The following is a 26,880-nucleotide window of genomic DNA, read 5'->3' as shown; positions in this document are numbered from 1 at the left end:
GCACAGGTGGGGATGAGGGGGGGTTCCAGCCATACCTTGAGAGGCATCTCATCTTCCTTCCCCAGGTGGGGCCTTGGTCCCCTGAAATGCAGCCCAAACTGCTTCACACTGTGAAGCACCTATTGCTATTGGTGACGTAACAGTCACTTTTGCCCGACTTAATGCTAATCACATTGCATCAAAGCCTTCCTCTCGAGATGCGTAAAATCTAAGACAAGGACTCGGACCTTAGTCTGATTTCCTGTTCACTCAGCGATCCAAGGCCTCCACTATTCCCCGTCTTGTGAATGCAGAGACATCTGCATTGATACCCTTCTACTCTTTCTCAATAGCTCCCATTTTTGCAGACCTAGCCCAAGCGCCGCCTCCACCACGAAGCTCACGTTGACTGGTCCACCCCCAGGGATACCTACGGCCCTAAGTTCCTGCCGTGCCCACCACCTGTGCCTCACCATTCAGCCCTTATCTATTTGTCCCGCACCACTGTTTCACCCAAACTCCCAAGTGTGGGGATCGCCAAGCCTCCATCACTCGCCCTCCACATGCCCCTTCAAAGCCCACTCAAGCCCGGCTGCCCACATCCCTGTGCCATGGCCCCCCACAAAGGCCTCCTCTGTGCTGACAGCCAAGCTGCGGCCCCCACGGCAGGCCGTCTCCCCACCCCCCATGCCACTCTGGATGGACCCCAGCCCTGCCTCCTGTGCCCACCTCTGGTGGTGGCCTGCCCCCTCCTCACTGGCCAGGCCTCCTGTCCCCCACCTGGGCCCCCTTGCCCAGCCCCCTCCCACACAGGCAGCTCCTGGAACCACCTTGCTCAGCCGACTCCCCTCAGCCCGCAGCCCCCAGTGCCCGCTGGCGCCTCGGCAGTGTACTCTGAAAGGCTAATGAGTGGAGATCAATGCTGGGAAGAGCCAGGCAGGCCTGCCCAGCGGGGACGCTGCACTTTCCGGCCAGCACAACGTTCCAAGACAGACCCTCGTCCACCTCCTCTCCAAGGAACCAGCAGGGAAGGAAGGTGGATTAAAACTTTAATGCTATGGATCCCCCCAGGGCCAGTAAATTCTGGCTGCTCCTGCCAAAGGCAGCTGGGGGCCTCCCACCCACGGCCTCCCAGCCTCTTACGCTGAGCCCAGGCAGAGGGAGGGTCCCCACTGATCTCCTCCAGGGCCACATCCCAAAAGCCAGGGCCGTGGGGAAGGCCATAGACCTGTCATCTCCCCCTCCCCCTTGCCACCATTCATTCATTTATTCATTCAACAAATATTTCCCGAGCACCTACTATGTGTCGGGCAGTATTCAAGGTGCTGGGGACACAGCCAGGACACGGGACAAAGACCCCTGCCCTCACAGGAAACAGAACAAACGAGTAAAATGCATGTCGGGTCCCACGGGGCCAACGCTCAGGAGAAAAATAAGGAAGGGGAAACGCGTGCTGAAGGGGTCTCAGAAGTACATCAAGGGTCAAAATGGGACTCGCAGAAAAGGGGCACTGGAGAAAGAACAAAAGGCAATAAGGGCGACCCGGGGAGAAGGAGCTCCAGGCGCAGGGAACGGCAGGTGCAAAGGCCCTGAGGCCAGAGCATACCTGGGTGTTTGAGGGAGAACAAGGAAGCCAGTGGGGTGGAGCAGAGGGAGGGGGGACAGGACAGGAGAGAAGGGGAGTTGGGGGTAGGCGACTGCAAAGCCCCTCAGCTCAGTCACCCACACATGGAGATGTAGGGGTGCAATTCTAACTATGTCTCCTCAGGGGCATCCCCAGTACCTGGAAGAGAGGCAGGCACAGAGCGGGCACTCGGTTTGTAGTTGCTGAGTGAATGAATGAATGAATGAATGGTTCGGTGTGACGCGCTCAGTGGATCTGAACTTACCAGGCTCTTAGGCTCAGGAACTGGGTTCGAGTCTCCACTTCACTACTCACTAGCTGACAGTCCTCAGGGGAAATTGCCAGAGCCTCAGTTTCCTCGTCTCTAAGTACAGGGGTCCAGTGACTTCCATCAGGAAGTGGGCAGAGACCCCCAGGCTGAGTCCCTGGGGGAGGCAGGTGGTGCTCAAAGTGCCCTGGGACCCCAATGTGGAAACCACCAGTCTGGGGGTGGGGTCTGGCTGCCTGTGTCTGACCAGGGTTCCCTCCCCTGTCTCTGATCTCCCGTCTGGAGAAGCCCCTCCCCCATTCTCAGTCCATGGGGTGGGGTGGGGATGGAGCTGACTCCACTCCCGATGTCCAGGGGTGGGTTTGTGATCCAGCCCTACCTAACCAATCAGTGTAATCAAAACCCCGGGCCTCCATATTGGCTCAGAAATGAGCATGTGGCTCCAGCCAGCCCTGAGAATCAATTCTGGAATTACCCCCAAGATAATTTGTAAATAGGAGATTTCTATCTTCTCTGCAGAGGGGTGGCTGAGCCTGGAGCTGCTGGCAACCATTTTTCCATGTCCTGGCAAGCCCTGCCTGAGGACAGTTTCATTTCAGCACCTGGATCCAGCCATACCTGAAGCAAACTACCGTCAGCTTTCCATTACAAGACTCAGACAGTTTGAGCTGAGTTTCTGTCTCTTGTATCCAAGTCTCAACTTACTGGACCCTTCCTGGGACAGCCATTTACAGTTTACAAAACCTTCCAGCCACTACCTCAGCTGTATCAACTCCATGACCTCAAGAAAATGGCCAGGAGCCCAAAGCAGCAGAGAACTGAGACTAAACCACACAGCTCATCAGGGCACAGGCTGGACTGGAACCGTGCCTGTTCTCGCAAACCAAGGATCAGGGAGGCAGGCAGAGGCACCCACTGTGGTGACCTTCAAGGACTCCTGCCCTTGTCCCTTCCACCAAGGACTCCAGGAGCCAGCTGAATATTGGCTCCAGTTCCCAGCCTCCACACTCCCTTGCTGTGCAATCTCAGGCAGCAACCCTGCCCTCTCTGAGCCTCAGTTTCCTTAAGAGTAAAATAGGGAGAATAAAACCCCCTACTTCATACAGGTAGGTGAGGATTAAATGGAGTCATGCAAAACACAAACTATAAGTAGAAGAGATAAAGAACAATGGCATTGACAATGACGTCACAGCAGCTAACACCTGCTCGGTGTCAGGTGCCGTTCTGAGAGCATCCCGTAATGCCCCACTCCAGCCGTGCAGGGAGGTGCTATAACAAGCATCATTTTATAAGTGGGGAAAATGAGTCACAGGGAGGTTAAGCTGCCCACAGTCACAGAGCCGGGAAGTGGCAGGGATGGGATTTGAATCCAGGACACCTGGCACCCCAGCCCTCGATGCTAAAAACACACACGGCACTGGGCTCTCCCACTGTTACAAATGTTTATCAGGGTCACTTGGAGTGGGGATCAGGGCACAGGAGAGTGATCTGCCCATCTGCACCCCTGCCCCGCAAAGCCAGCACATGGCCCCCAGCCCCAGCTGGCTCCGTCTCATCCTGAATCATATTGCCGCTCCAAGAGGTGGAGGAGTAGCCAAACTGGTTGGTCTGGTAGTTCCCCGCCAGGGGCTGCTCCCACTGGCACCAGTTCAGAGGCCCTGGAGCAGCCATCCGGGCCCCAAGGACACCAGAGGCCCCCGCCCCAACCTGTAGCCTGGGCACTGACCCAGCCAGGTGCAGATTCCACAGTGGGGGCAGCTGGGCAGGAGGGGGACCAGAGGAGCCGAGACAGGGAGGGCCAGTCCCCCCATCTGTCACACTTCACTTCACCTCAGGACCCATCCCTCTCTGGACCTCAGTTTCCTCATCCATAAAACAAGGGAGTAGGACTGAACAGCCGTGGACCCCGAGCACATTTGGAAAAAGCCCCCTTTCAATCATGGATCCTGAGCTCGCATAAGCCTCACCGGGATGATGGGGCTCACAGCCTTACCAGACTCCAGGCTTCGCCCTGGCCCTAGACACCCCTTGCCCCCCACCCAGCCCCTCCAGGCAACCAGGACCCCCAGACTCCCTCACTGCCGGCTACAGGCCCTGGTTTCTGGGTTTCAACCATCCCAAAGGCCAATGGAGACCAGGGTTACGGAATCAGGCACTGCTGCCTGGTGTTCCAGGGGTTCAAATTCCAGGCCCACCACTTCCCAGCTGTGTGACCTTGGGCAAGCTACTGAACCTCTCTGGGCCTGTTTCTTCCTGTCTGAAATGGAAAATACTCTCCTAGGTCCACTATGTAAAGACCTGGTCCCACTGCCTGCCAGAAGAGCTGCTCAACTCACATTAGCTGCTATTGTGACTTTTATTGTGACTGGCTTCTGCATTATAGACATTGCCTCTGACCGTCTAAAATGACTTCCCCCACCCCGCCCCCCCAGCTGACCCACCAGCCCTGGTGCTCCTCTGCTACCCGATGCCCACATTTTCACACTGCGTCCTGCAGGCTGGACCCACGGCCCATGTGCCTGGGCAGGACTGTCCCCTGCAGCCACACCACCCCATCCCACCTGACAGCAGCTGCCCAGCGGGGCAGGGGGCCCGGGGGCGTACCCGGTTCTCGTCATAGATGATCTGCACGAGGCTGCGATGCTTGGACTCGATGGGCGGCGGTGACACGGGCTTCTCGGGCTCGGGCGGCTTGGCGGCCTCCTCCTCCAGCTGTTGCTGTGGAAGCAGGGAGGGCACGTGTGGTGGGCGGGGAGGAAGGTGGAGACGCAGGCACCCCCGCAGCAGCGAGCAGGCCCCTCTCCGCCCGGACCGCTGGCCGTGCACGGGAAGTCAGGCTACTAACCATTTCCTGTGAGTCAGCCCCAGGGACTCCGCGCCCTGCAGAGGCCCCTGCTCCCTTGGGGATGGGCCCAGCCCAGGGCCTGCTCCAGCCTCCAGGCCCTGCAGCCCGACCTCCTGGGTGCAGAGCCCATCTGCGCGATTTTCCAGCTAGGTAGGAGCAAGCGAGCAGCTTGACCTCTCTGTGCCTCGGTTTCCTCAATGGCAAAATGGGGCTGACCACAGTGCCCCCTCATAGGGCTGGGGTGACATTAAATGAGCTGGCCCACACACAGCACACCAAGGGGGCCACAAGTCCCACCGTCACCAGGGTAGGCTGTCCAGGGGGGGAGCCCCATCACTCTTCTCACCTGGGAAACCGGGTGACTAAAGTACATCTGGTGAGGGTGATATGATCTAAGCAGGCAGGGCACCCACCCACAGTGAGTACCCAATAAACGGTCACATCGTCATCATCAGTATCGTCATCGTCATTGTCTGCCCTGTGGTCATCACACTCAATCGCCCTCCTCCAAACATCTCCGTGAAGGGAGTCCCTTAGGGACACTGCTTTACACCAAAACAGGAAACCGCAGACCAGAGAGCTTAAGACACTGGCCCGAGGTCACACAGGAGGCCAGGTCCAAGCTGCAACCTGACAGGGCATCACGAGAGACCCCAGCACTTCCTCTCCGCTCGTAAGGCTCACAGCTGGGATGTGACCAAGGAGCAGGCTGCCACCAACCCAAAAATGCGGCCAAAGGGGGGGAGCGCAGAAAGAGCCAGAAAACCCAGAGCTGAACTGAGCTGCCACAGTCCCACAGCGACGCCTGGTGGGGGTCTCTGGAAGAACAGCCAGCACCTGGAAAATATCGCCACCCCCCAAAAGTTCAAACCAAGTAAATGCAACCTGAGAAACAGAGGAAGTGCACGGCCAGAAAGGGTGGGTGGAAGGGAGCCTCTTTCCAACTACTGAAGGCAATCCTCCCTCAGTCCTCCCCGAGACACCTACAGCGACCCAGCTAAGACAGCAGCTCCAAACTCTGCCAGGCCTGCGTTCAGACCTTGGCTCCAAGGCTCACGTGCTGTGTGTCCTTGGGCAGACTGTTTGCCCTCTCTGAGCCTTGGTGTCCGCCTCCGCAGGCTGTGTGCAGGTGACAGGGGATAATGCACAGCAGGGTGCCCCTGGCTTCCGGCCTCAGCCACAAACACACGAGTGACCTTTAGCTTCAGTCTTGTCCCAGAGCCAGGGACAAAATCAACGACAGACAAACCATTTGCAAATGAGCGTTGACTGTTCCAACAAAACTTTACAAAACAGGCGGCAGGCCGCACCTGGTCCACAACCCTGTTGTTTGATGACCCCTGGCAAAGAGGACGGCTGGGGGTGAGAGCTCCTTTCACGGGCCGGGGGGCTCCCTGTGGAGGGGACAGTGGAGCCGAGACAGTGCTGCACAGGAGGGAGCCACTGGAGCAGTTGGGGAAAGGCATCTGGGTACAATGAGCGGCCAGTGCAACAGCGCTGTGCTGGGACCAGTGTGGCAAGGAGAGGGGAGGAGAGGAGGGGCTGAGGAGGGCGCCAGGCAGGGCCAGTGCAGGCTGAGGGGTGGGACTGGGCCTGAAGCGCAGTGGGAGCTGCCGGGTCAGGACTGGATCCCCAGGACCACACCTGGGACCTTCTGGCTCAGCCTCTCCAGATTATCAGCAACCCGGAGTGCAAACCTGGTGGACCCCAGGGCAACAGGCCTGAAGGAATGCTCTGGGGGATGGGCCATAACCTCGTTCTCAGGGTGCCAGAGGTCCGTGGCTGTCCTGCTTCAGGATTCCTGATTTATTTGTTCACAGCTCCCCCTGCTTCCACTGTGGTGCCAAATGGATTACTTCCGGCCATATCACCCCCCTGCTCTGCCCTGGTGTCCGCCAGGCTTGGGGCGCCTTTTCCAAGATACCCGAGCCCATCATCTCTGCCCCTAGGGAGGCCCCAGTTAGGGCTTGGCCATATTGAGCTGCTGTAAAGCAAAGCCCCATCCTGCCGAAACCCACAGCCACCAAGGCCCACGGAACCAGCCATGGAACCAGGCCACAGCCAGCCAGGGAAGGGTTTGGGTTTTTGGGAGAATCACCAAACTTGAGGGGTGGGCTCCCAATAAGCTATCAGGTGGGGGTGGGCACGTGCACAGCCACTCAGCCCCCACATGCAAACACAATTGTATACCCAGCTCGAAGCCTCATCGAGGAGGTGGGGCCTGGAGGCTGGGCCAGGCTGGGCCAGGGCTGGGGCAGGACCGGGGGCAGGGTCTGTGGTGCCAGGGTGGGGAGGGGCTGCAGGCACTGATCGCTGGGATGGCCACGCCGGGCACTGCCCCCACGGTGCTGGCTGACCATGCAGGGCTGCCGGGAGGCTGCTTCACCCAAGGCCTTCCCACTCAGGGACCCCTGGGGCACCTCCAAAAGGAACCGAGATCCTGCCCAGAGGGCCTTCCCATTGCCTGATTTCTATTACTTCATTCATTCATTCAGTACTCCTCTTTGCCAGCCACATTCCAGGCACTGGGGCAAAGCAATGAACAAAGTGGACAAAAAACTCTCCCCTTCAGGAGGAAAGACAGTGACAAAGAAGCCAAAGTGCACCCCACATGAGGGGGTGATGAGCACTCAGAAGAGAAAAGCAGAGAAGGGCGACGGTGACTGGCGGGGAGGAGGCCTCTCCAGGCAGGGAGCCGGGTAGGCAGCTCCGAGAGGTGAGCCACAGCTGAGGCTGAAGGAAGAGGAGTGACACACTCCAAGATCTCGGGGAAGAGCGTTCCAGGGAGGGGACTAGCCCTTGCGAGGGCCCTGCGGTGGGAACAAGGCCAGCGTGGCGGGGGCAGCGAGTGGATGAGAGGCAGGGCAAGAGGGCAGAGCACACCGAGCCCTGAGTCGCCATCAGGTTCATCCTGAACAGCCACGAGCGTGTCAATCGTCACAGCCACCCGTGAGGAAGGTCCCGATGGCATCATGTCACAGATGAGGAAACTGAGGCTCCAGGAGGGTACTTCACACACACCCCCTCACTGTCACCAAGAATGTAACACTCCGGCCACCCGTGCCGCCGCATGGGGACAGCACATCACTGGGCAGATTGGGGAGGGCTTCTTTTCTTCTTTTCTGCTGGTGAAGGGCATGTACTGCTGGAAAAGGAAAGTCCCAGAAATGCTGAGGCCTCAGTGACCAGGGCCGGGGGAGCTGGCCCCAGGGCAAGCAGGGGCTGGGTGGAGATGGGGCCACCAGCACACGAAAAGCCCAGGGGTCCTGAAGGGAGGATGCTGAGGCTGCGGCCAGCAGACAGGCTTGCAGGAAAAAACCAACTTGGGCCAAGTCTGGAGGAAAAAGGCAGTGCAGGGAGGCAGTTGGATTGCTTCTAGAAGCCTGGGGCTTCTATTTCCAGGATACCAGACTGCTGACAGTTTCTCTTTCCAGGACTCGCTCCCATCCTCGGAGGGCAAAGCTCTGAGTGCAAAGGTCACCGTGGGGGTGACCTGGAAACCCCCAGCTTCGACACACAGGGAGGTTCCTCGCCTTTACAAGGCAAATGCCCCAGGACCTCCCTCTGTGCAGTGGTCAAATGCATGTTCCAGGACAAGCAACCACTCAAGTCTAGGTAGTGGAGCCCCAACGCCCGAGTCCAAAGAGCAGCTCGGGCATTGCCGAGCTGTGGGACCCCAAGTGAGCAGCATTGGCTCTCAGCACCTCCATCTCCTCGTCAGTCAAATGGGAGAAATGCCACACCTGCCTCCCCTGCATAGCTCACTGCGGGGGACAAACGAATCGCACTCAGGAGGCTCACGGCTCCGTGCCAGGCACAGAGACAGCCGCCGATAAGGCACGACTACGCGGTTACCGCTGACCTCGAGGGTGGGGACGGGGGTGAAAAAGGGGGAGGGGAACTATCTCTCCTTTGCACAATTTTTTTTCATCTTTCTGTGGTTTCAACAGTTCCATGGACCCCACTCCCTCCTGACAACCCTATGAAGTGGGTGGGTGTCGGGTCTATGCCCATTTTACAGATAAGGAAACTGAGGCTCAGAGAAGCAAATGCTCCAAGGCCACACGGCTAAGAAGGGGCAGAGTTGGGAGGCCTAGCCCATTCCCCAGAGCCAGGTGATCCCACCTGAGACTCCCCCACGTTACAGACAAAGAACACGAAGCACAGAGAAGTAACTGCCCAATCCACAGCACCGGGAAGTTGTAAAAACAGCTAAGTCTGGACAGCCTGGCTCCAAATCCTGAACTCCAAGCCGCCCTACCTGTGCTGGACAGTACAGCAGCCACCAGCCACCTGTGGCTATTCAGGCCCCAATTTAAGTTAAATTAAAAATTCAGTTCCTCCAGCGCACCAGCCACATATGGCTAGTGGCTGCTCTATTGGACAGAGCAGATATAGACTATCTCCATCACTGCAGAAAGTTCTATTCGACAATGCTGCACCACACAGCAGTCCTGTCTAATAAACGTAAAGGGCATAAAAACTGACCAGCACATGGGCAGTGCCCCGTGGGCCCTCCGCGGGTCCTCCTCGCCCCGCCCGCCCTCAGGCCCGCACCTGCTTCTTCTTCAGCTTGGAGATCTGCTGCTCCACCATGGTGATCTCGCGGTCGACGCGGTCCATGTTCTGGATCAGCTCCTCCTTGGAGAGCCGCGGAGGTACCAGCTCCAGCTCAGGGTCGGCGTGCGGGGGGCTGGGTGGAGATACCGGCTCCAGCTTGCCCGCCAGGCTGCGCTCCTGTGGTGGAGAAAAGCCAGGCAGGGGTCAGTGCAGGGGGCACCCCAGCCAGCAGCACCCGCCCCAGGCTCCAGCCCAGCCTCCAGGTCCCCAGCACACCGACATCTGCCACGACAGTCCCCACTTCCGGTCTCAGGGTGGCTCAGCGGCCAGGCCTCCCCACCTTTGCCCACAAGGGTCCTTCGGCCAGGTGTGCCCTTCCCAGTCCCTCCCTCCATTCTCAAAGGTCAGAATCCTTGATATCCCTCCGGATTCGCTTCAGACGCCTCCGCCTCCATGAATGTTATCCTTACCTCCCCTTTTCCCATGATGCCCTTTCTCTTACTCCTCCTACCCCACCCATATCCTCCCCAACAGAATCAACACCCCGAGAGCAGAAACCAAGACCTCACGACCTCTGTTCTCCCGGGCCTGACCCTCAGCAAACCCATTTTCTCATGATGCTCAGTCCAAAGAAGCAAGGTACAAAACGGAACAGACAGCACAAGCCCAGCTGTGCAGCAAACACGTGTGCATACACAAGCACGCAGGAAAATCTCCGAGAATGGGACACAGAGATGGTAAAAACAGTTATGGAAGAGGGGGACGCTCACTGCCTTCTTTTGATTTCTGAGGACTTTCCTGATTTTCCTTCATTGAGGACTATTCTTTGATTAATAAAATCGTATTTGAAAACATGCCAAACAAACAAAGGAGCCCTTCATTTGCTTGCTCCCTGACTCCATCATTCGACCATCTGAAGCTCACTGAGCATTCGAGCCGGGCCAGGAGGGCGCTGGGACAGGGCGTAAAAACCTGCCCTTGCCTCTGGGGTGCTCCCTCTGGAGCCCGGTGCCGGGGTTCATACCCCCATGTGCTCTGCCACCCCCAGCTCTTGACCTTGATCCAAGTCCTCAGCCACGCCGTGCCTCGGTACCCTCATCTGTCCAGGGAGGCAGTTACAGCTCCCTTTTTGCACGAATGCGGGCAAAGTGCCCAGCTTGGGGCCTGGCATCCCATGAGCACTCGGGAAGTGTTGGCTGTGACTCTCCCACCCCAGACCCAAGCTTGGGCGCCACCCAAACCCCACCTGTGCCAGTGGGCAAGGCCAAGCCGGCAGCTGCTGGCAGAGGAAGCCCCGGGAGGGGCACCAGCCACCACACGGCCCCCTCGCAGCTGCCGCCCTCAGGACACAGGACACATTATCCCCCAGGACAACTGTGGCCTAAGGGCTGCCCTGAGCCCCCCACCCTGGGATAGCAGAGGCTGCGCCATCTTATATCCACTCTCTCCGCCTCAGGGTCCCAGGGTCTCAGGATCACACCGGGTTTGTCTCTTGGCCTCAAGGGGCCCATGTGAGATAGGGGAGAGCTGTAGTAGGGACCCCCAGGTGCTCTGCACACTGAGACCCTCCAGGGAACATAGAAAAGGCCTCAGGGACCCCAAATTCCTCAATGGGGACTTCCATGTACCTCAGGCCAGCCCCCCACCAAGGACACCTAGAAATTAACCAGGGACCGCTGTGTGCTCAGCCCATCCCAGTCCTCAGCAACTGCCACACCCTCACCCACCGGGTCCCCTGCACCCTGCTGAGGGGTTGCCCTTTCAACCCCCATTGTACAGATGAGGAAACTGAGCAACCCAAGGCACGTATCCAGCACTAAGCCAGGGGTCAGCAAACGTTCCTGTAAAGGGTCGGAGGATAAATATTTCAGGTTTTGTGCACCAGACAATCATGGTCACAGCTATTCAACTCTGCAATTATATCTCAAAAGCAGCCATGCGGTACCTGAATGTGCGAGCACGGCCCTGCACCTAGAAAATGGTATTTACAAGAACAGGCTGGGGACGTTTGGGGCCTGTGGGGCACAGCTTGGCAACCCCTGCTCTAGGCAACACCCAAGTCGTGGCTTGTGTGATTCTTACGACCACACTGGGAGGAGAAAGTATTATTCCCTCACTTTCCAGCTGAGGAGGCGGAGGCCCAGGCTCACCCAGACACTGCCGGCACAGGGTGGGAGAGGGCAGGGCTCGGTCAGGGCTCTGGGGGGCAGGCAGAGCCCACGGCCAGGCTGCAGGTGCTCCCACGGCAGCAGTGGAGTCCCCACCCCACATTCCTCACCTTCAGAGCCACAGGGCAAGCAGAAGGGCCTGAACAAGAGCCCCCTCTTCCCACCCCCAGCAGCCCTGCAATCACAGGCAAAACCACGTGGACAAAAAATTCACCTGGCCCCAGGTGAGCGAGTCTCCCGGACAACATGGGAGGGACATGGATACCAGGAATGAGCCTGACCCTGGCATCAAGGACTGAGAATGCCTTTTTGACCAAAAGAGGGAAAAGAAGGCAACAAAATAAGGTTTCAGTGGCTAAGAGAACACAAATAGAGACGAGAAGCTGTCCTGGAGGTTACTCCTACGCAAGCTCCACCTGGATATGCCAAATGGCCACAGTATGATTAGACCAAGTCAACAGTGGTCCCAAAACCCTAAAGAATACCCGGGTCCCTGTCTGAGACTCCATAAAAGTTCCACTCACGAAGTTTATTCTTCAGAAACTTAAATCCTTCAAAAAACTCTATGTCAGCTAAATCCCAAAACCCAGAGGCCAACAGCCTCTTCAAGAACATCAACCAGCTGTGTCCCGTTTTCCCATAATGTCAACACTCCTTTTCAATATGAACAAGTTTAGAGTGGTCACTGCCCAGACATCCCAGAAGAGCAAAAAAATACTTAAATTAGAGGAAGGGATATCAACAGACAGATGGAATTTAACAAAGAATTATGAATACTCAATCTCCATAAAATTTTCTTTTTCTTAGTTACTTAGAATAGCTACAAAGAAAATTGAAATGGTGAAGCTATAACACATAGAATTCTTTGAAATTTGCTCTATAGCTACTTGTTAAGGTATAATTTGAAAGTTATCACCTTTTGTACATGTTATATTTCACAATAAGGAAATGACTGGAACCATGGGACTGTAACCCATGACATTCTTTGAAGTTTGCTCTTTTTACTACTGTTAAATTGTACTTGGAAAGTGATCGCTTCTATGTACGTACGTTTTTACAATAAAAAAATACAATAAAAAATATAAATTCACTTGGACAAACACCGGGAAGAGGAAGAGAGAGAGAAAGTGAGGGCGTGTGTGTGAGTGTGCACGCGTGTGTGTGTGTGTGCGTATGTGTGTGTGTTTTCTGGACAGGAGGCCCGAGCTGGTGCACACAGGGCCCCTGGCCCCACACATGCTCCCATCTGCGGCAGCTCGTGTGTGCTGGGCCCTGGCTGCACCGCGGCTCCCTGTGCCCGGGCTCCCGGCTCCAGCTGTGTGCCCACCCCCCAGGCCCTGCCTGAGCCCCTCCCCGGCCCGGCACCCAGCAGGCCCTGCCTGAGCCCCTCCCCAGTCATTTCTCAGGATTTTTGAAACAAAAGGCAATGGCGAGATGGTTCGCGGAGCCTCCGTCATGTTACCTGACGCAGCAAATGCCCCTCCACCCACCCCTCTCTGCTCTGCCACCAGGACTGAGAAAGGGGGAAAATGGGACAAGATCAAGGACTGCAGGAGAAAGGGTTTTGGGGTCAAGGCCACCCCAAAACTGCAAGACCAAGCCATTCATCCAATTAAGAGATAATTCTCAAAATAGTTCCCCAAATTTCCTGAGAGTGGCAGGGGCAGCACAAGGGTTAGAAGCAGTTGGCAACCACTGAGAACTGCTGGAAAAGTTTGGGGAAATTTATTTTCCTCAAAATCTTGAAGGGTGAAAGCTTTGTCAATAGCCACTTTAACCACTTTAGGTGTATAATTCAGGGGCATTAATTACATTCACAATATTATACAACCATCACCACCAACTATTTACAAAACTTTTTCATGACCCCAAACAGAAAGTCTGTCCCTATTAAACAGTAACTCCCCCTTTCCCCTGTGACCCCAGCCCCTGGGAGCCTCTCTGCTTCTGCCTCTGCTGTTTAGTCTACGTCTGTCATCTAAGTGGAATCACACAACACCTGCGCTTTGTGTCTGGCTTCTTTCCCCCAGCGTCGTGTTTGCAAGTTCATCCCTGTCGCAGCCTCCATCAGCCCTTCCTCCCTTTCAAGGCTGATACCCCGTCGTATGCAGAGACCACATTTTATGTCTCCATTCACCTGTCGATGATCGCCTGGGTCATTTTCACCTTCTGGCAATCATGAAAATTCTGTGAGGAACATTAGCCAGGTCCCTGCTTTCAATTCTTTTGGGTAGACACCAAGAAGCAGGACTGCTGGGTCACACATGCCCAGCTTTCTGAGGAACTGAGCGTTCCTGTTTTCCAGGGGACCCTGCTTAGCTTTAGTCTCACCAAAAACACGCAAGCAGGTGGCAAAGTTCCCCAGGAATGGGGCCAAGGGGGTCCAACAGTCGGGTCCCCAGAAGGTTCAACCAAACCCCATGGGAGAAGACAACAAGCCCACACCCCCCACAGCAACCCAGCAGATGGCAGCTGGTGTCATTTTCCCAATCAGATGCCCCTGGTATAAAGGTTCACACCAATGTCGGAGGGAAAAGCTTATTGTGAAAAATTGAAGACACACAAGCAACTCAGGGGCTGGAGAGGCCAACCCTGGGACCCCCATCCCAGCTCCAGGAAGGAGCAGGGCCAGCTCAGCCACTCACAGGGTCTGTTTCCCCAGCCACAATGACAGGTTCCGGGATGGGCATGGGGCCCTCTCAAAGGCAAGGAGGAAAAGCAGCTTTGCCCTGGAACTGGGGAAAGCAGGACAAGCACTCTCTTTCTGCTGGCCTTGAACCTGGGAGGAGGCAGGCCTGGAGTCAGGAGCCGCCACCCAGTTAACATGCCAAGACCGTGCGGAAGATGGCAGAGCTGAGACGGAGAAAAAGCAAGTCCTGGACACAGCACTTGACTCCTGGATCAAGCTGTACCTGAAGCCAAGAAACCCTTGGGCTTTAGTTTTATGAGCCGGGACTGGTGATTAAACCAGTTTGATCTGGGTTTTCTGCCCCTTTCAGCCAAGGGAGCCCCAACAGACCATGGGACTTTCGGAGCTGGTGCTGTTTTTGACAATTCTAAAGTCCCCTAAAACAAAGTTTTATGAATTCCAAAGGAAACCGCTGAAGCCACAGGACTGCAACAGCTCAAAGGCAAGGAAACATTTATAAAACACACCACTTTTATATGAAAAAGGAACACAGCAGGGGAGTTGGGGGAGAGGCAAAAAAACCATTGAATTCCTGTCTCATGCACCCAGCCGAATTCCACACGGCAGACGCAAAAACCATCTGAACAGTTTCAGAACTGTTTCCCCCGAGCTCCTTCCCGGGCCCAAAATTGCTCAGACTTTCCAAATGCTCTGAGCCTAATGACAGCGCTCCACCCAGCTAGACCCCACCACCGGGCCCATTGCTGCCCTCTCACAGGGTCCAGGAAGAGGAGACAGACACACAGAGAGAGACAGAGAGTCAGAGAGAAACAGAGACACAGACAAGGAGACAGACAGACAGACCCTGGGGGGGTGGGGTACAAGAAGGTGGAAAGGGCAGACCAGGCAGAAAGGGGAGCAGAGCCACAGGGGGCTGCAGTTGGGGGGCTCTGAGGGAAACGGGGTGAAAGCAGCCTGCTGGAGAGAAGGGTGGGACAGCAGAGGCCCACTGGGGACCTGTCCAGGACACCCCTCAGAGCCCCGTTCTCTGGGACACATGCACCTGTGGGACGGACCCCTCAGGGGGCCGGTCACTGAGGAGAAAGTCGAGCTCGAGACCCACCTCAGGGACCAGACGGCTACCTGGGGCTGAGCTGAGCGGCCCACCCGCCTCCCACCACCCTGCAGAGAACCAGGAGGAAGCTGCCAGGGTTCCACTGGGCCCAGGCAGCCAGAGGGCAGCGACCAGGGGCAGGAAAGCCGGGAGGGCAGGGGCCCCGTGGAGCCGCTCCCCATGCCCCACGCCCCAGCTCAATGCTCTCCCAAACCAGGGCCCCTCTGTAAAATGGGGATCACAGCCCCAACCTCCCCTGGCTGGGCAGGCACAAGTGGGGATGCCTCCCTGACCTTCAGCCTGGCTCCCAGAATCCACCCGACCTCTCAGTGCTGAACCCACCCTGCAGTGGAGGCCCCTAAGGAGCTCGGGTGCAGCCCCTGCCCTCGGGGAGCCTGACGGCATGGCTCAGCCCGTCCCTGCCCCGTCTGGCAGACAGGCATGGCTTCTGAGGCAGCTGGTGCCCTGGCCGGAAGTCTCTGGGGCCCCTCCCTCAGCCCCTCCTGGTGGTCTGACTGGAAGGCAGGCAACACTGGGGTGAGATGGAACTGCAGAAGGATCCCTGCGGCAAACCCACGCCCTCAGCCCACGCACAGTCTCCACGGAGAACATGGTGAGTCTCCAAGAGCCCTCGGGTGAAAGGCCCCTCTTCAGTGGGGTCCCGGGGGCCCTGGTGGTGTGGCAGCCCTGCGGGGGGGGGGCCAGGTGGGTGAGCGCAGCCCCTCCCCAACCATCCCCAACCTGCCCCACAAAGGCCCATCCCAGGCTTTAGCTAAAAGACAGAAGACTCCCGGGAATGAGTAAGGCCACTGCGGGGGCAGAGCTGGGTTGTGGGGGAGCAACCAGGCCAATGGGGAGAGGTTGGGGGAGAGCAGTAGGGGGTGGGTGTGTGGATGAATGGGTGAGTGCAAGGCTGGGTGGGTGCACTGCATGGCGGGCAGAAGTGACGGGCGAGGGGTTGGGGGGGGAGGCTATGGGGAGGGCTGGCAGGTACGCGGGTTAACGGGGGCAAGGGGGGGGAGTGGATTTGTGTTGGGGAGGGGGGGAGACTGAGCAGCGAGCCGCAAAACTCTGTGGGGAACACAAGGAATCCGGGCTGGGGGCCCAGGGAGAAGCAGGTGCGAGGCAGGGGGGCAGACAGGGCTGTGCGCAGGGAAAGGGGGGGCGCAGCATAGGCGGACGGGTGGGTGGACGGACGGGTGGAAGGAAGGAAGGAAGGAAGGGTGGGTGGGTGGATGGAAAGATGGAAGGAAGGGTGGGTAGTGGGTAGATGGATGGGTGGATGCAAGGAAGGAAGGAGGGAAGAGGGAAGGAGAGAAGGAGGGAGAAGGAAGGAGTGCTGGCTTACCGCTGAGGGATGACAGCTGGGGCTCCAAAAGCCAAGCCCCCTCCCAGCCCAGGGTGGGGATAACAGCCCAAGTGTGGCCGCCACAGCTCCTGCCCAGAGATCCCGTTTCGGTGACCAGCAGGGAGTCCCAGTCGTCCCTTGGAGGGAACGGGGGTGGCAGCCTCAGCCATGGGTTGGGTCTCCCCCTGTGAGTCAGGCCCCGGCAGGCGCAGGGCAGCCCGGACGCAAAGCAGGTGAGGGAAGGAGGCCGGTGGCTCACCGGGGGAAGGCGCTCCAGGCAGAGGGCACGGCCAGGGCCGAGGCCTGGAGGTGGACATGCCCAGCATCCTCGAGGAACCACCAGGTCACCAGATGAGGCTGGGGGGGTGACGGGGCCAGATGGGAGCCACGGGAAGGGCCTGAGGCACGGGAGGACAGAAGCTTCCATTTTCCCCAGATCCCCCTGGCTGCTGTTTGGAGGACCGACTGCAGTGGGGCAGGGGTGAGGCGGGGGGCCCGGGGCAGAGTCACTGGGATGTGCGGATGGATGGGAAGTCGGGGTGGGGGATAGGAGGGGTCCCTGTGTGGCCGACAGGATCGGAGCCGCCAGCACTGAGGGGAGCCAGGTGCCTGGGCTGCAGCAGGGGCTCGGGGACTGGGTTTCAGTCCGAGGTGCTTGTTAACTGACCCAAAGTGCTTTTCCTTGACAGCTGGGGGTGTCCCTGCCCCAGGCACAGGGAGGTGGGGCCAACAACCACCATGCCCACATCCCAGCACCTGGGTCAGCCCGGCAGACATCTGGCAGGTGAGCAGGAATCAAGGCCACAAGGAAAGCAAAGGACAAGGAGGGGCCAGGGCACCCCAGCCTCCAGGTACAGGATCCCTCAAAGCCACCCCTGGGCTGCCAGTCCAGCACACGCAGGGTGGGCAGCCACCCCCAGGGACACACGGACACACCTGAAGCTGCCTGGCTCCTCCTGCCCACACCTGGCCAGGGGTCCCTTGGGCAGACTAACCGGGCCCTACCTGGTGCCACCTGGTGCCCAAGGGCAGCTGTACGCTGGATGCAGGAGGAATGCCTGCCAGCCCAGGCCCCGGGGCCAACACTGCCCGATCTCACTCCAGGAGATGCAGAGACCCCACTCCCCATCCCTGCCAGTGGATCCAGGAGCCCCAGAGGCCTCAGAGTCCAAGATGGCCACCACTAGGGCCTGAGTTCGAGTCTCGGGAGCTCACCTGCTGTGTGAGCCTCCTGCTCTAAGCAGCCACAACCCCAACACCCCAACTCTGATCAAGCCCCTGGTACATGCTCAGCTGAACACAGCGACTGTCTAAGCACCCCCATCGGACTGCGGAACTCTCCTCTGGGGATCCCCAGGACCCTCCTCTCCCCCCCTCTCCCCTACACACACTCCACAGCAGACACAACTTCTCTTTCCCCCGAATGCCAGGCCTGATGCTGCCTCGGGGCCTTTGCACGGGCTGCTCCGGCCCTGCCCAGCTCCTTCTCTCCCAGCGGCTGCCTCTGCGCCTGCTGTGCTCCATCCCACTGCCAAGCCTCTGCCCCGGTGGTACCCCAGCCTGGCACCCCAGCCCTTCCCTCCTGCCAGCCCCTCAGCAGCAGAACCCAAGCCAGCAGAGGGCTCCGGGACCAGGCAGGGCCTCACCTTGGCCAGGTCCTCAGAGGCGCCAGCCTGGCCCGCGGCCAGCAGGGGTGAGGGCCGCAGCAGGGGGTCTGACAGCAGCTCCAGGCGAGGGCGCTTGCTCTCGATGAACTCCATCTCCGACTTGCCCAGCTCCGGCAGGTACGAGTGGGACTCGGGTCGCAGGGGCAGCTCCTGGGACCTGCAGGAGGAGCAGGTACGTGGCGTCAAGTGGGGAGCCTGAGGCTCCGAGACCCCCAGAACTCCTCCAGATACCCCTGTGCCCCGACATGGCGCCCCTCCCAGCTGAGCGCCCACTGGGCACCTCATCCGATTTGCTCCCGTGAGGCAGGTGCTCCCAGGAGCCCGCAACCCAAGGCCACACTGCAGGGTGGGCCTCAAACCCCGCCTGTCTCCTTCCCGCCGACACTCACTGACCGCATTTACGGGAAGAGATGGGAGGTGCTGACGCCAGGAGACCCCTCCGTGCGCCTCCACTCCCTTGCCACTCAGTGGGTCCCAGCACCAGCCTCACTGGCCCCTGCCCAGGACTGCTCAGAAATGCAGACTCTGAGCCCCACCCAAGACCTCCTGACTCAGATGCCGCATCTGGACAAGATCTGGATGACGCATGTGCACGGTCAAGTTTGAGAAGTGCTGCGGGCAGACCACAGATAATCGCAGCACGTGGGGCACACTCCCTCACCCCCACACGCGTGGACACATGGGGCACACTCCCTCACCCCCACATGCATGGACACATGGGGCACACTCCCTCACCCCCACACGCGTGGACACGTGGGGCACACTCCCTCACCCCCACACGCGTGGACACGTGGGGCACACCCCCTACACCCCCACACACATGGACACGTGGGGCGCACCCCCTACACCCCCACCCAGGGCAGGCAGCACGCTTTGATCACAGCACCCTGATCCTTTCTCAACTCAGCCAGGCTCCAGCCCGATCACTCCCGACTGGCCCTCCTTAACCCTCCGCTCCAGCTGAGGAAGGAGGAAGTTGGCCCAGAGAGAGTACAGCCTTGCCCGGGAACACACAGCAGAGCCAGGATTCCCGGCCTCCACCGCCACTCTTCCAGGCAGCCCTGACTTCAACCTTCTCAGGTGACACTTCCACCAACGCACGTCCAGAAGGATCCAAACCCCTTCCCGTCACCCACAAGGCCCCGCCCGATCTGGCCCACCGAGCTCCTGCTTCAGGGCCTTTGCACCTGCCCCTGCCTGGAGCACGTGTGCATCAGCTCCTGCCAGGCTACCTCCTTGCCCCTCCTCGGGGAGGGCGTCCTGCCCACCAGCCACCCGGTTTCCTTTTCCTTCACAGCCCCTGCATGTGCTCATCCGTGCGTGTGCATTTGCTGGCTGCCCTCGCCCCAGAACGTCAGCTCCACAAGGCCAGAGACATTCACGTGTCTGGTTCAGCACCGAATCCCAGGTGCTCTGTCTGTGCACGAAGACTGACGGAAAGCTACCACCCACCATGTGGGCTGAGGCGGCCCTCCTGGGCCTCAGCGTGGAGGACAAGGCCGCCACCCCTGTGCTCACTGCCCTGGAGGCCCCCAGGCCTGGCTCTCTCCAAAGCCGGGCACAAGCCTCCCTCCCATCCAACTAGAGCCTAGAGCTTTTCAAGTGCAAGGTGCTTGGCAGGCAGCCTGGGATTGTCACGTAAACACAGGAAAGCCCCGAGAACTGCCCAGTGTGGCTCCTCCTTCACCTCCAGAAGCTTCCGCCCACCTGAGTCCTGCAGTCCCACCCACTCCCAGGAAATGCAGCTGTGGCTGCAGGTGGCTTCCCCACCGTGGCCCCCACCTGTGGTCCTAGGACACCTCTGAGGGTTGATGGCACCGCGGAAAGGCCTAGGCCTGAACCCTCAAGTCCCCATCCCGGCTCAGTTAGCTCGGGTCAGCCCCTCAGCCCCGGGGCCCCGGCTGTCCCACTGAGAAGCGGGCACAAAACCCCACAACTTGGCTGTCCCCAGCTGACGCTCCTGGAGGAGGGAGAAAGGACTTGACCAAATGGCCCAGAACTTACACCCTGAGAGCCCAAGGCCTGATTCTGGCCCCCAGCCAGGCTCTGCTTGGGGGCCTTAAAAATCCAAGTTCACTGCCAACCTGCAAACAGGTGGAGAGTTTAACATTAAAGACGAGCATTGCCAGCCTCTCCCAAGGAGCAACAGATCCTGCACATCTCAGCTCACAGTGGCTGCCCCGTTTCGGCACCAGGTCACCGTCTCCCCGCCCCCACCCCTGCACGTTGCCCTCACCTTCCCTGCCTGGCCTGGGACATCTGGGCCCCCTGCCGTGCCTTTGTGCCCTTCTCTCTACAAGAAACCCACCACACACGGCTTCGTCCCATTTTACAGAGGGAGAAGCAGGCTGAGACGGGCCAGGGGCCTGGGGCCTGCATGGCAGGTGGGGTCCAGGAGAGGGGGTGCCCCCACAGCCACTGCTACTGTGGCCGTCCTTGTCGTCAAAGGGGTCTCTGGCCCGAGGCTGGCTGGCATGGATGGCTCCAAAGTGGAGGGTCCGCTCCCAAGGCCCCCCGCAGCCTGATACCTGGCAGGCTGGGCCCCGAGGACTCCAGCTCCCACGCCCCCCGGCCTCCCCGCCCTGACCTCATGATCCCATCTGCCCCTCCAGCTCCCCCCAAGGCCACCGGCTCAGCCCCGGAGAGACCAGTAACAGCCGCCAACCGCTCCGCTCTCCGAAGGCGCCTTCCCCGGCCCCTGGAGGTGCCTGCTCTGTGGCGCCGAGCAGGGAGCAGCAGGGGTTCCGGAAAGACGCCCACAGAAGCTGCACACTCCGAGCGCCTGGGGTGCTGAGCGTCACCACCCACCACCAGTCCTCTGGGCCCCCATGGGGGTGGGGCGGAGTCCAGGCGGGACCGCTGGGGCCCTCTCCCACATGCCCCACCACCACCCGGGGTCACCGAGGGACGAGGGGCCGATGGGGCAGGGGCCGGCTTCCCTCCCACAACCCTCCCTCCATGCAGCCGGGGGGTCTCGGAACGGGACTCATACCCCACCCCGGCCCAGCTCACAGCCCTCCCACTGCTCTCCTCTGCTTCAGGGAGAAGCTCCCCACTGCCCGCCGACCCCTGCCCACCTGCTCCTCCCCTCCCACCCCCGCCCCTAGCACATACACTCCAGCCCCGGCCTCCCCGCCTTCCTGCAACACTCCAGGCCCACTCCCGCCCCTGGGCCTTTGCATGTCTGTTCCCTCTGCTGGGCTCCTAAGCGGCCAAACATCCCTCCTCCGGGAGGCCTGTCCCGGCCCACCAGCCACTCCGAGGCCCTCTCCCCGCCTGCCTGGAAGTCATCACATCACCACCACGGTCCCTTTAACAGCACCTGCCACACCTGGAGTTGTCTTGGCTGTCTGTCTGCATGGGCAGGCCTGTCTGTCCTGCGGCCGCCGTGCACCCACTGCCTGGTCAAGGGCTCAGCGCCTCAGCTCTTACGCTGTCATCTCGAGCACCCCGGGGCCCTCCCCTCGCTGGGTCTCCACCTGCGCCCCTCCCCACTCCTTTCCCGACTGGAGGTTAGGCAAAGCCAGGCTGACCCCACGTGAGGAGGTGCCCGAGGGACGTGTTCCACGCCTTCTCCTACAGGTGCACAATGTGGGACAGGAAAAGGACCTGGAGGAGAGGGCAGGAGGACGGAGGGAAGCAGGGCCAGCCCACATGCTCCCACGTGTGTGCACGTCCCCTCTGCAATGGCCAGTCTTGCGTCAACTCGGCGAGGCCACGGCACCTGGTTATTCCATCCGACACGAGGCCAGGGGCATCCGGAAGGTGCCTCGTGGGTGAGGTCACCACGTACCATCAGCTGACTTCACAGAAAGGACGTGACTCCCCAGCGGGGCCCTCAGCCTGTCAGCTAAGAGCAAAACCCGAGGCTTCCCAGGGAAGAAATTCTGCCTCAGGTCGGCAGCAGCACCCCCTGCCAGTGACCCCTGGGCCTGCGCCACAGAGTCCAGACCTCAGCACATGAGCCGATTCCTCAAAATGCAGCTCGTCATAGACAGATCCTCTTGCTTCTGTTTCTCTGGAGCACCCCAATGGACACCCCCACCCCTGCCCGGCTCTGTCCCCCATCTTGGTGGTCTCCCTTATACCAGGGGGCCATGGCTGGTGGTCCGAGGGCTACACACAGGCCCCGCCCGTGCCGTCCTGGCCCTGAGGCAGGGGCTGCACCAGGATGAGGACGACCACACGGCCAACACCCTTCCCTACTGCTCTTGCGGCCTCCACGCACCCCTCCGGGCGACGGCTCAGCGGCTGAGCAAGGAGGCGCAGGGGCCTGTCCTCACCTCTCGTTCCCGGGCTGAAACTCGGACAGCAGGGAGGGCCTCCTCCGGGGCTGGAGGATGGAGCCCGGCGACAGGTGGGGGGCGTAGTCCCGGGCATGGTGCTGGTACTCGAGCAGCCCGACGTCCTGCAGAGAGAGGGCAGAGGAGCGAGTGAGCGCCACGGGGGCAGCACGGACAGAGGCCCCCACCCCAGCCCCCGCCCCAGCCACTCGGCGGCCTGAATGGGACCACAGGGCCAGGTGCACCCGGCCCCACCGCCCTCACCAACCCAGACCCCGTGGCCTGGCCACGTGAACTCAGACAAGCTATGGAAGCTTGCTGAGCCTCAGTTTCCCAGGCTGTAAAATGGGCATGATAATCCCCACTTCACGGGCTGTGGGATTAACAAGACCCCAAAGGAGAGCCCTCCATTTGCAATGGGCAGTAGGAGCACATGGTGAGCAAATGTTAGGGTTCTTACGTGGATGTCATTGGACATCTTCTGGGCTCCCAGTTGAGCCCAGACCTTAGCACAGTGCCTGGCAGGTGGCTGGGGCTCGACAACAACTGGGACCTCTCATCCTGCCTTAGTGGGGCCCATTGGGTAGGGAAGCTTGGTGGGGAGGGCCTCCCTTTCTCCACACCAGGAGGGGGGGTGCAGCTGGCCCATTTTACAGTCAAGAAAAGAGAAGTCCCCGAGGCAGAGCCAAGAGCACTCCCTGCCCAGTGCTCTCTCCCTACGCCAGACGACCACACCCGTGTCTGCGCCAGACCCACCGAGGCCCAGTCTGGCCAGAGGGCATTCCTGGGGCCTGGCACCAAGGAGGAGAAACGGAATAATGTCATTAAATGGACGCTCTGGGTGGGCACCGCTCCAAGCCCTTCAGATGCACAGCCCACCTAGACCATGGCACTACATAATTGCGCCCACTTTGCAGAAACCATAACTGAGCCCGGGAGAGCTTACGCTGCCCGTCCGAGGCCCCAAGGCTGCAAGAGGTCTGTGAAGACCACTGAACGCTTCTGCCATCACTCAGGAGGCAGGAGAGAAGGGGTCCAGGTGACGGAGAGGGGACGTGCCTCCCACCATGGCCAATGCCCCCAGCCCTGTTGCAGGCAGCTGATGCAGGAAGGAGAGAAGCGGAGACAGGGACCCCCGAGCCAGCAGGGATCCAGTTGAGAATTCAGCACAACAAAGATGCAGCTACTATTTGTAGAAACAGAAATGTGTAACAGAGGAAAACAGGGAAGAAGCCCCACCTCAATGTCTCTCAAGAGGGAAGTGGGTAAGTAAATACGGCTGACACGTGAGAGGACAGGCACAGTGTCACACGTGAGACACGGATGGGTAAGGTGGCAATATGCCGACAGTCCAGGTTTCAAAACAAAGCAACCCGGCCATCGACAGGGGAACGGATAAACCAAATGCCATACAGCCATGCAACAGAATATTACTCCGCCGTGAAAAGGAATAAAGTTCTGATTCAGTTCTGGAGACAGTAAAAGTCGAGTGGAAGAAACCGAACACTAAAGGTCAGATACTGTAGGAGCCCATCTGCAGGAAATTATCTCAAATATGCAAAGTCTGGGAGACGGAAAGTAGATCAGAGGTTCCCAAGGTGGGGGAGGGGGAATGGGGAACGAAGGCTTAATGGGGACAGTTTCTATGTGGGGTGAGGGAGAAGTTGTAACAGATGGTGGTCATGGCAGCACAACATTGTACGTGTAATTAATCCCACGAAAACATACACTTAAAAATGATTAAGATGGCAAATTTTATGTTATATGTGTCACTGCAATACGCTTTTCTTTTAAGTGCCCAACCTAGCGCATACACATATGGGTTTTTCTTTTACACGTTGACACATCCATAAGCAAAGATCAAAGTCAGAAGACAAACCTCAGGAAAATCCCTCCTTCCTTAATAAAATGTCATCCATTGTCACCCAGAGACAAACTAAACACTAACAAGTTAGATACATCTTAATTGTCAACTACGCTCTAATTTTAGAAATATTAAAACATTAAAAACAAACACACAACAAGCCTTTCAAACAAAGAAACGAGACAGGCTTCACCCATAGACCACCCCCAACTGATTAATTCTGTCTGCCTGGAACTCTCGGTGACACTGCATGTGGTAATCGATTATTGATGTCTGACACGGGTAAGGGACTAGAGAGAAAGGGACTGAAGGTAATTTATTTTCTTCCTGACACTTTTTCTTAATTTTCCCAGTTTTCTAAAAACTTCCAGCGTTTCTTTTGTTGTACAGCCTTTTCTCTTTTTTTCCCAAGCAGATTTTTTTACAAAGAATCAAAGATGGCACTGGGTAGACATATTAAGAATGTATCATTTCCAGACCCTACCAAGCAAGCACGCCAGACGCTGGGAGCCTAGAACTAGAGAAGGTGAGCATCTGCGATCAGCAGGGACCCATCAGCTCCAGGGGTTGGAAATGTGGAGGAAGTCCCCCCACCCCCCACCCCGGGCAGCCTGACCCACAAACAAGAAGTCGCAAGGCCTCAAGACTGGAGGCCCCAGCTTGTGCCTATCACTCAAAGCCTCTGTGCCTCAGTTTCTTCGCCTCTGAAATGGGCCTGGCCCAGTTGGAAGGAGGTCCCCTCGTCACCGACCGCTAACCCTCCTTAACTCTCTGGTGGACTTCCCCCAGGGTTGGGGGCCGCTTCCAGAAGGCACAGGAGGGCTGAGTCTTCCCATGCCCCATGGGGTGCTGCACAGGGCCTGGGGCACAGGCGCTCGCCAACAGGAGGGTGGAAGAGAAGAAGATGGCAGGGAGTGGAAGCCTCTGGGCTCACGCCAGGGAGGCTGCCAGACACAGATCTCCTGTGCACACACAGACAGAGATATGAGAAGAAATCAGCACACCTTGCAGCCTGCCAGGAAGAAAATTCTCTCCCCCCGCCCTGCTCTCTTCTGTACAAAAGCAAAATGAGCAAAGAGGCAAAGAGGCAGAGAATCCAATCCCTCGGGAGAGGTCCTTGGCAAGATGAAGCCAACAACTGCCAACGGGGACAGGAAGAGATGCAGGCAGCACAGGGGGCCCACGGCGGCGGGGAGGGGACTTGAGGAGGCGACTGCATGCACCTTCCTGCCTTAGTTTCCCAGTTTAGCAGCCAAGAGTGACACGTTCATCGCAAAATCCTTCCTCTTGCGAGCAACTCGGTAGCAATGCCTGGGTCTGTCCACACTGATTTCCAGGAACGAGGCCAGGGAACCCCTCACCAAGGGTGCACGGGAGCGCTACAGGAAGGCAACATGGGGGGACCCAAGAGAGGAAGTGGCCCCTAGAAAGGTGAGGGGGGCTCATAGCAGTCATGTGAGCCTGAAGACACCCAGGCTGAAAGCGTCCCGGCCTCACCCCGGACAGAGCCCAGGAAACCATCACATGGCAACAACCATGACAAACCGTGGTGACCTGTGACGATGGCATTCCCCAACTGCCCACCACTGCTGGCTGCCACAGGCTCCCACACCGTCACAGACCTGATCCCTAGAACAACCCCATGAGGCAGGCATGCGAGGAGCCCCGCAGGAAGATGGGGAAACTGAGGCACGCAGATGACAAGTGATCAGCTCTTCCATACAGGAAGAAAGGGTGGCTCTGAGGGGCAAGACAGAGGCTGAACTGGCTCCCTCTCTCAACCTGTCCAGCCCACGACAGCAACCAACACAACCTGGGGGGACATACCCTGGTGGGGAGCGGGGAGGAAAAGCGTCTCCAGGTGACCATCCCGTGCACCTACTACCCGTGGCATCTGGGGGTGTGGCTCCAGTGTGGTGCCTCTGAAGCTAGAAATTAATGCTGCCGTTGAAGTTACACCCCTAAAACTCCCCCAGGCAAGTGGCGGCCAAGGAAAAGCCATTTCCCGGGAAGGGAACCCCAGCAGGCACTTCTTTGGCTGGGTCCTGCCAGCGGTTGGCAGGTAAGGCCCCGAGGACAAGGGGCCAGGGCTTCGGGTCCTGGACTCCGAAGGCTGGATCCAGCTTTGGGGGGTGCAGAGCAGGGGCTGAGCTGGTGCACCCTCCACCAAGCCCCTCATGGGTTCCTCAGCCCAGAGGAGCCAGGGCCCAGCTCCCGGCCTCCTGCCACCAGTAAAGGGGGACCACCTGCACTCACAGGAGCCCCCACTGAGGCCCAGAGGCAGCGCCATGGCACCCCTACCGCAGGGGGAAGCCGACGCTGTGCCAAGGGGTGATGTGAGCAGCCCAAGGTGCTCGCAAGTTAGGGGTGAGCAGGGATTCAGGCCCCATGTGGCGGCTCTCTCGGGTTCCAGGGGAACTCGCTGTCAAGAAAACCCCTGCGAGAGGCCTCTGGCGCGGGGGCTGCCAACCCGGGAGAGCCCCGAACCCAGGCCCGGCCCCCTCCCATGGCCTCTGTGGGGGCCCCACCTC

The 26,880-nt window shown here is 58.9% G+C and overlaps 1 protein-coding gene across 1 annotated transcript in view; it reads right to left on the bottom strand.

Annotated features, from left to right (window-relative positions):
- Positions 1-26,880, bottom strand: part of NCOR2 (nuclear receptor corepressor 2) — a 220,378-nt gene that overhangs the window by 120,970 nt on the left and 72,528 nt on the right. The window contains 4 exon segments of the mRNA XM_037816581.1: positions 4,476-4,589; positions 9,274-9,453; positions 18,182-18,359; positions 22,486-22,610. Of these exon segments, the coding sequence (XP_037672509.1) occupies positions 4,476-4,589; positions 9,274-9,453; positions 18,182-18,359; positions 22,486-22,610 (597 nt within the window).

The sequence above is a fragment of the Choloepus didactylus genome, chromosome 23, assembly GCF_015220235.1.
Source record: "Choloepus didactylus isolate mChoDid1 chromosome 23, mChoDid1.pri, whole genome shotgun sequence".
Lineage (NCBI taxonomy): Eukaryota > Metazoa > Chordata > Mammalia > Pilosa > Megalonychidae > Choloepus > Choloepus didactylus.
This window is presented reverse-complemented; position numbering and strand designations above follow the sequence as displayed.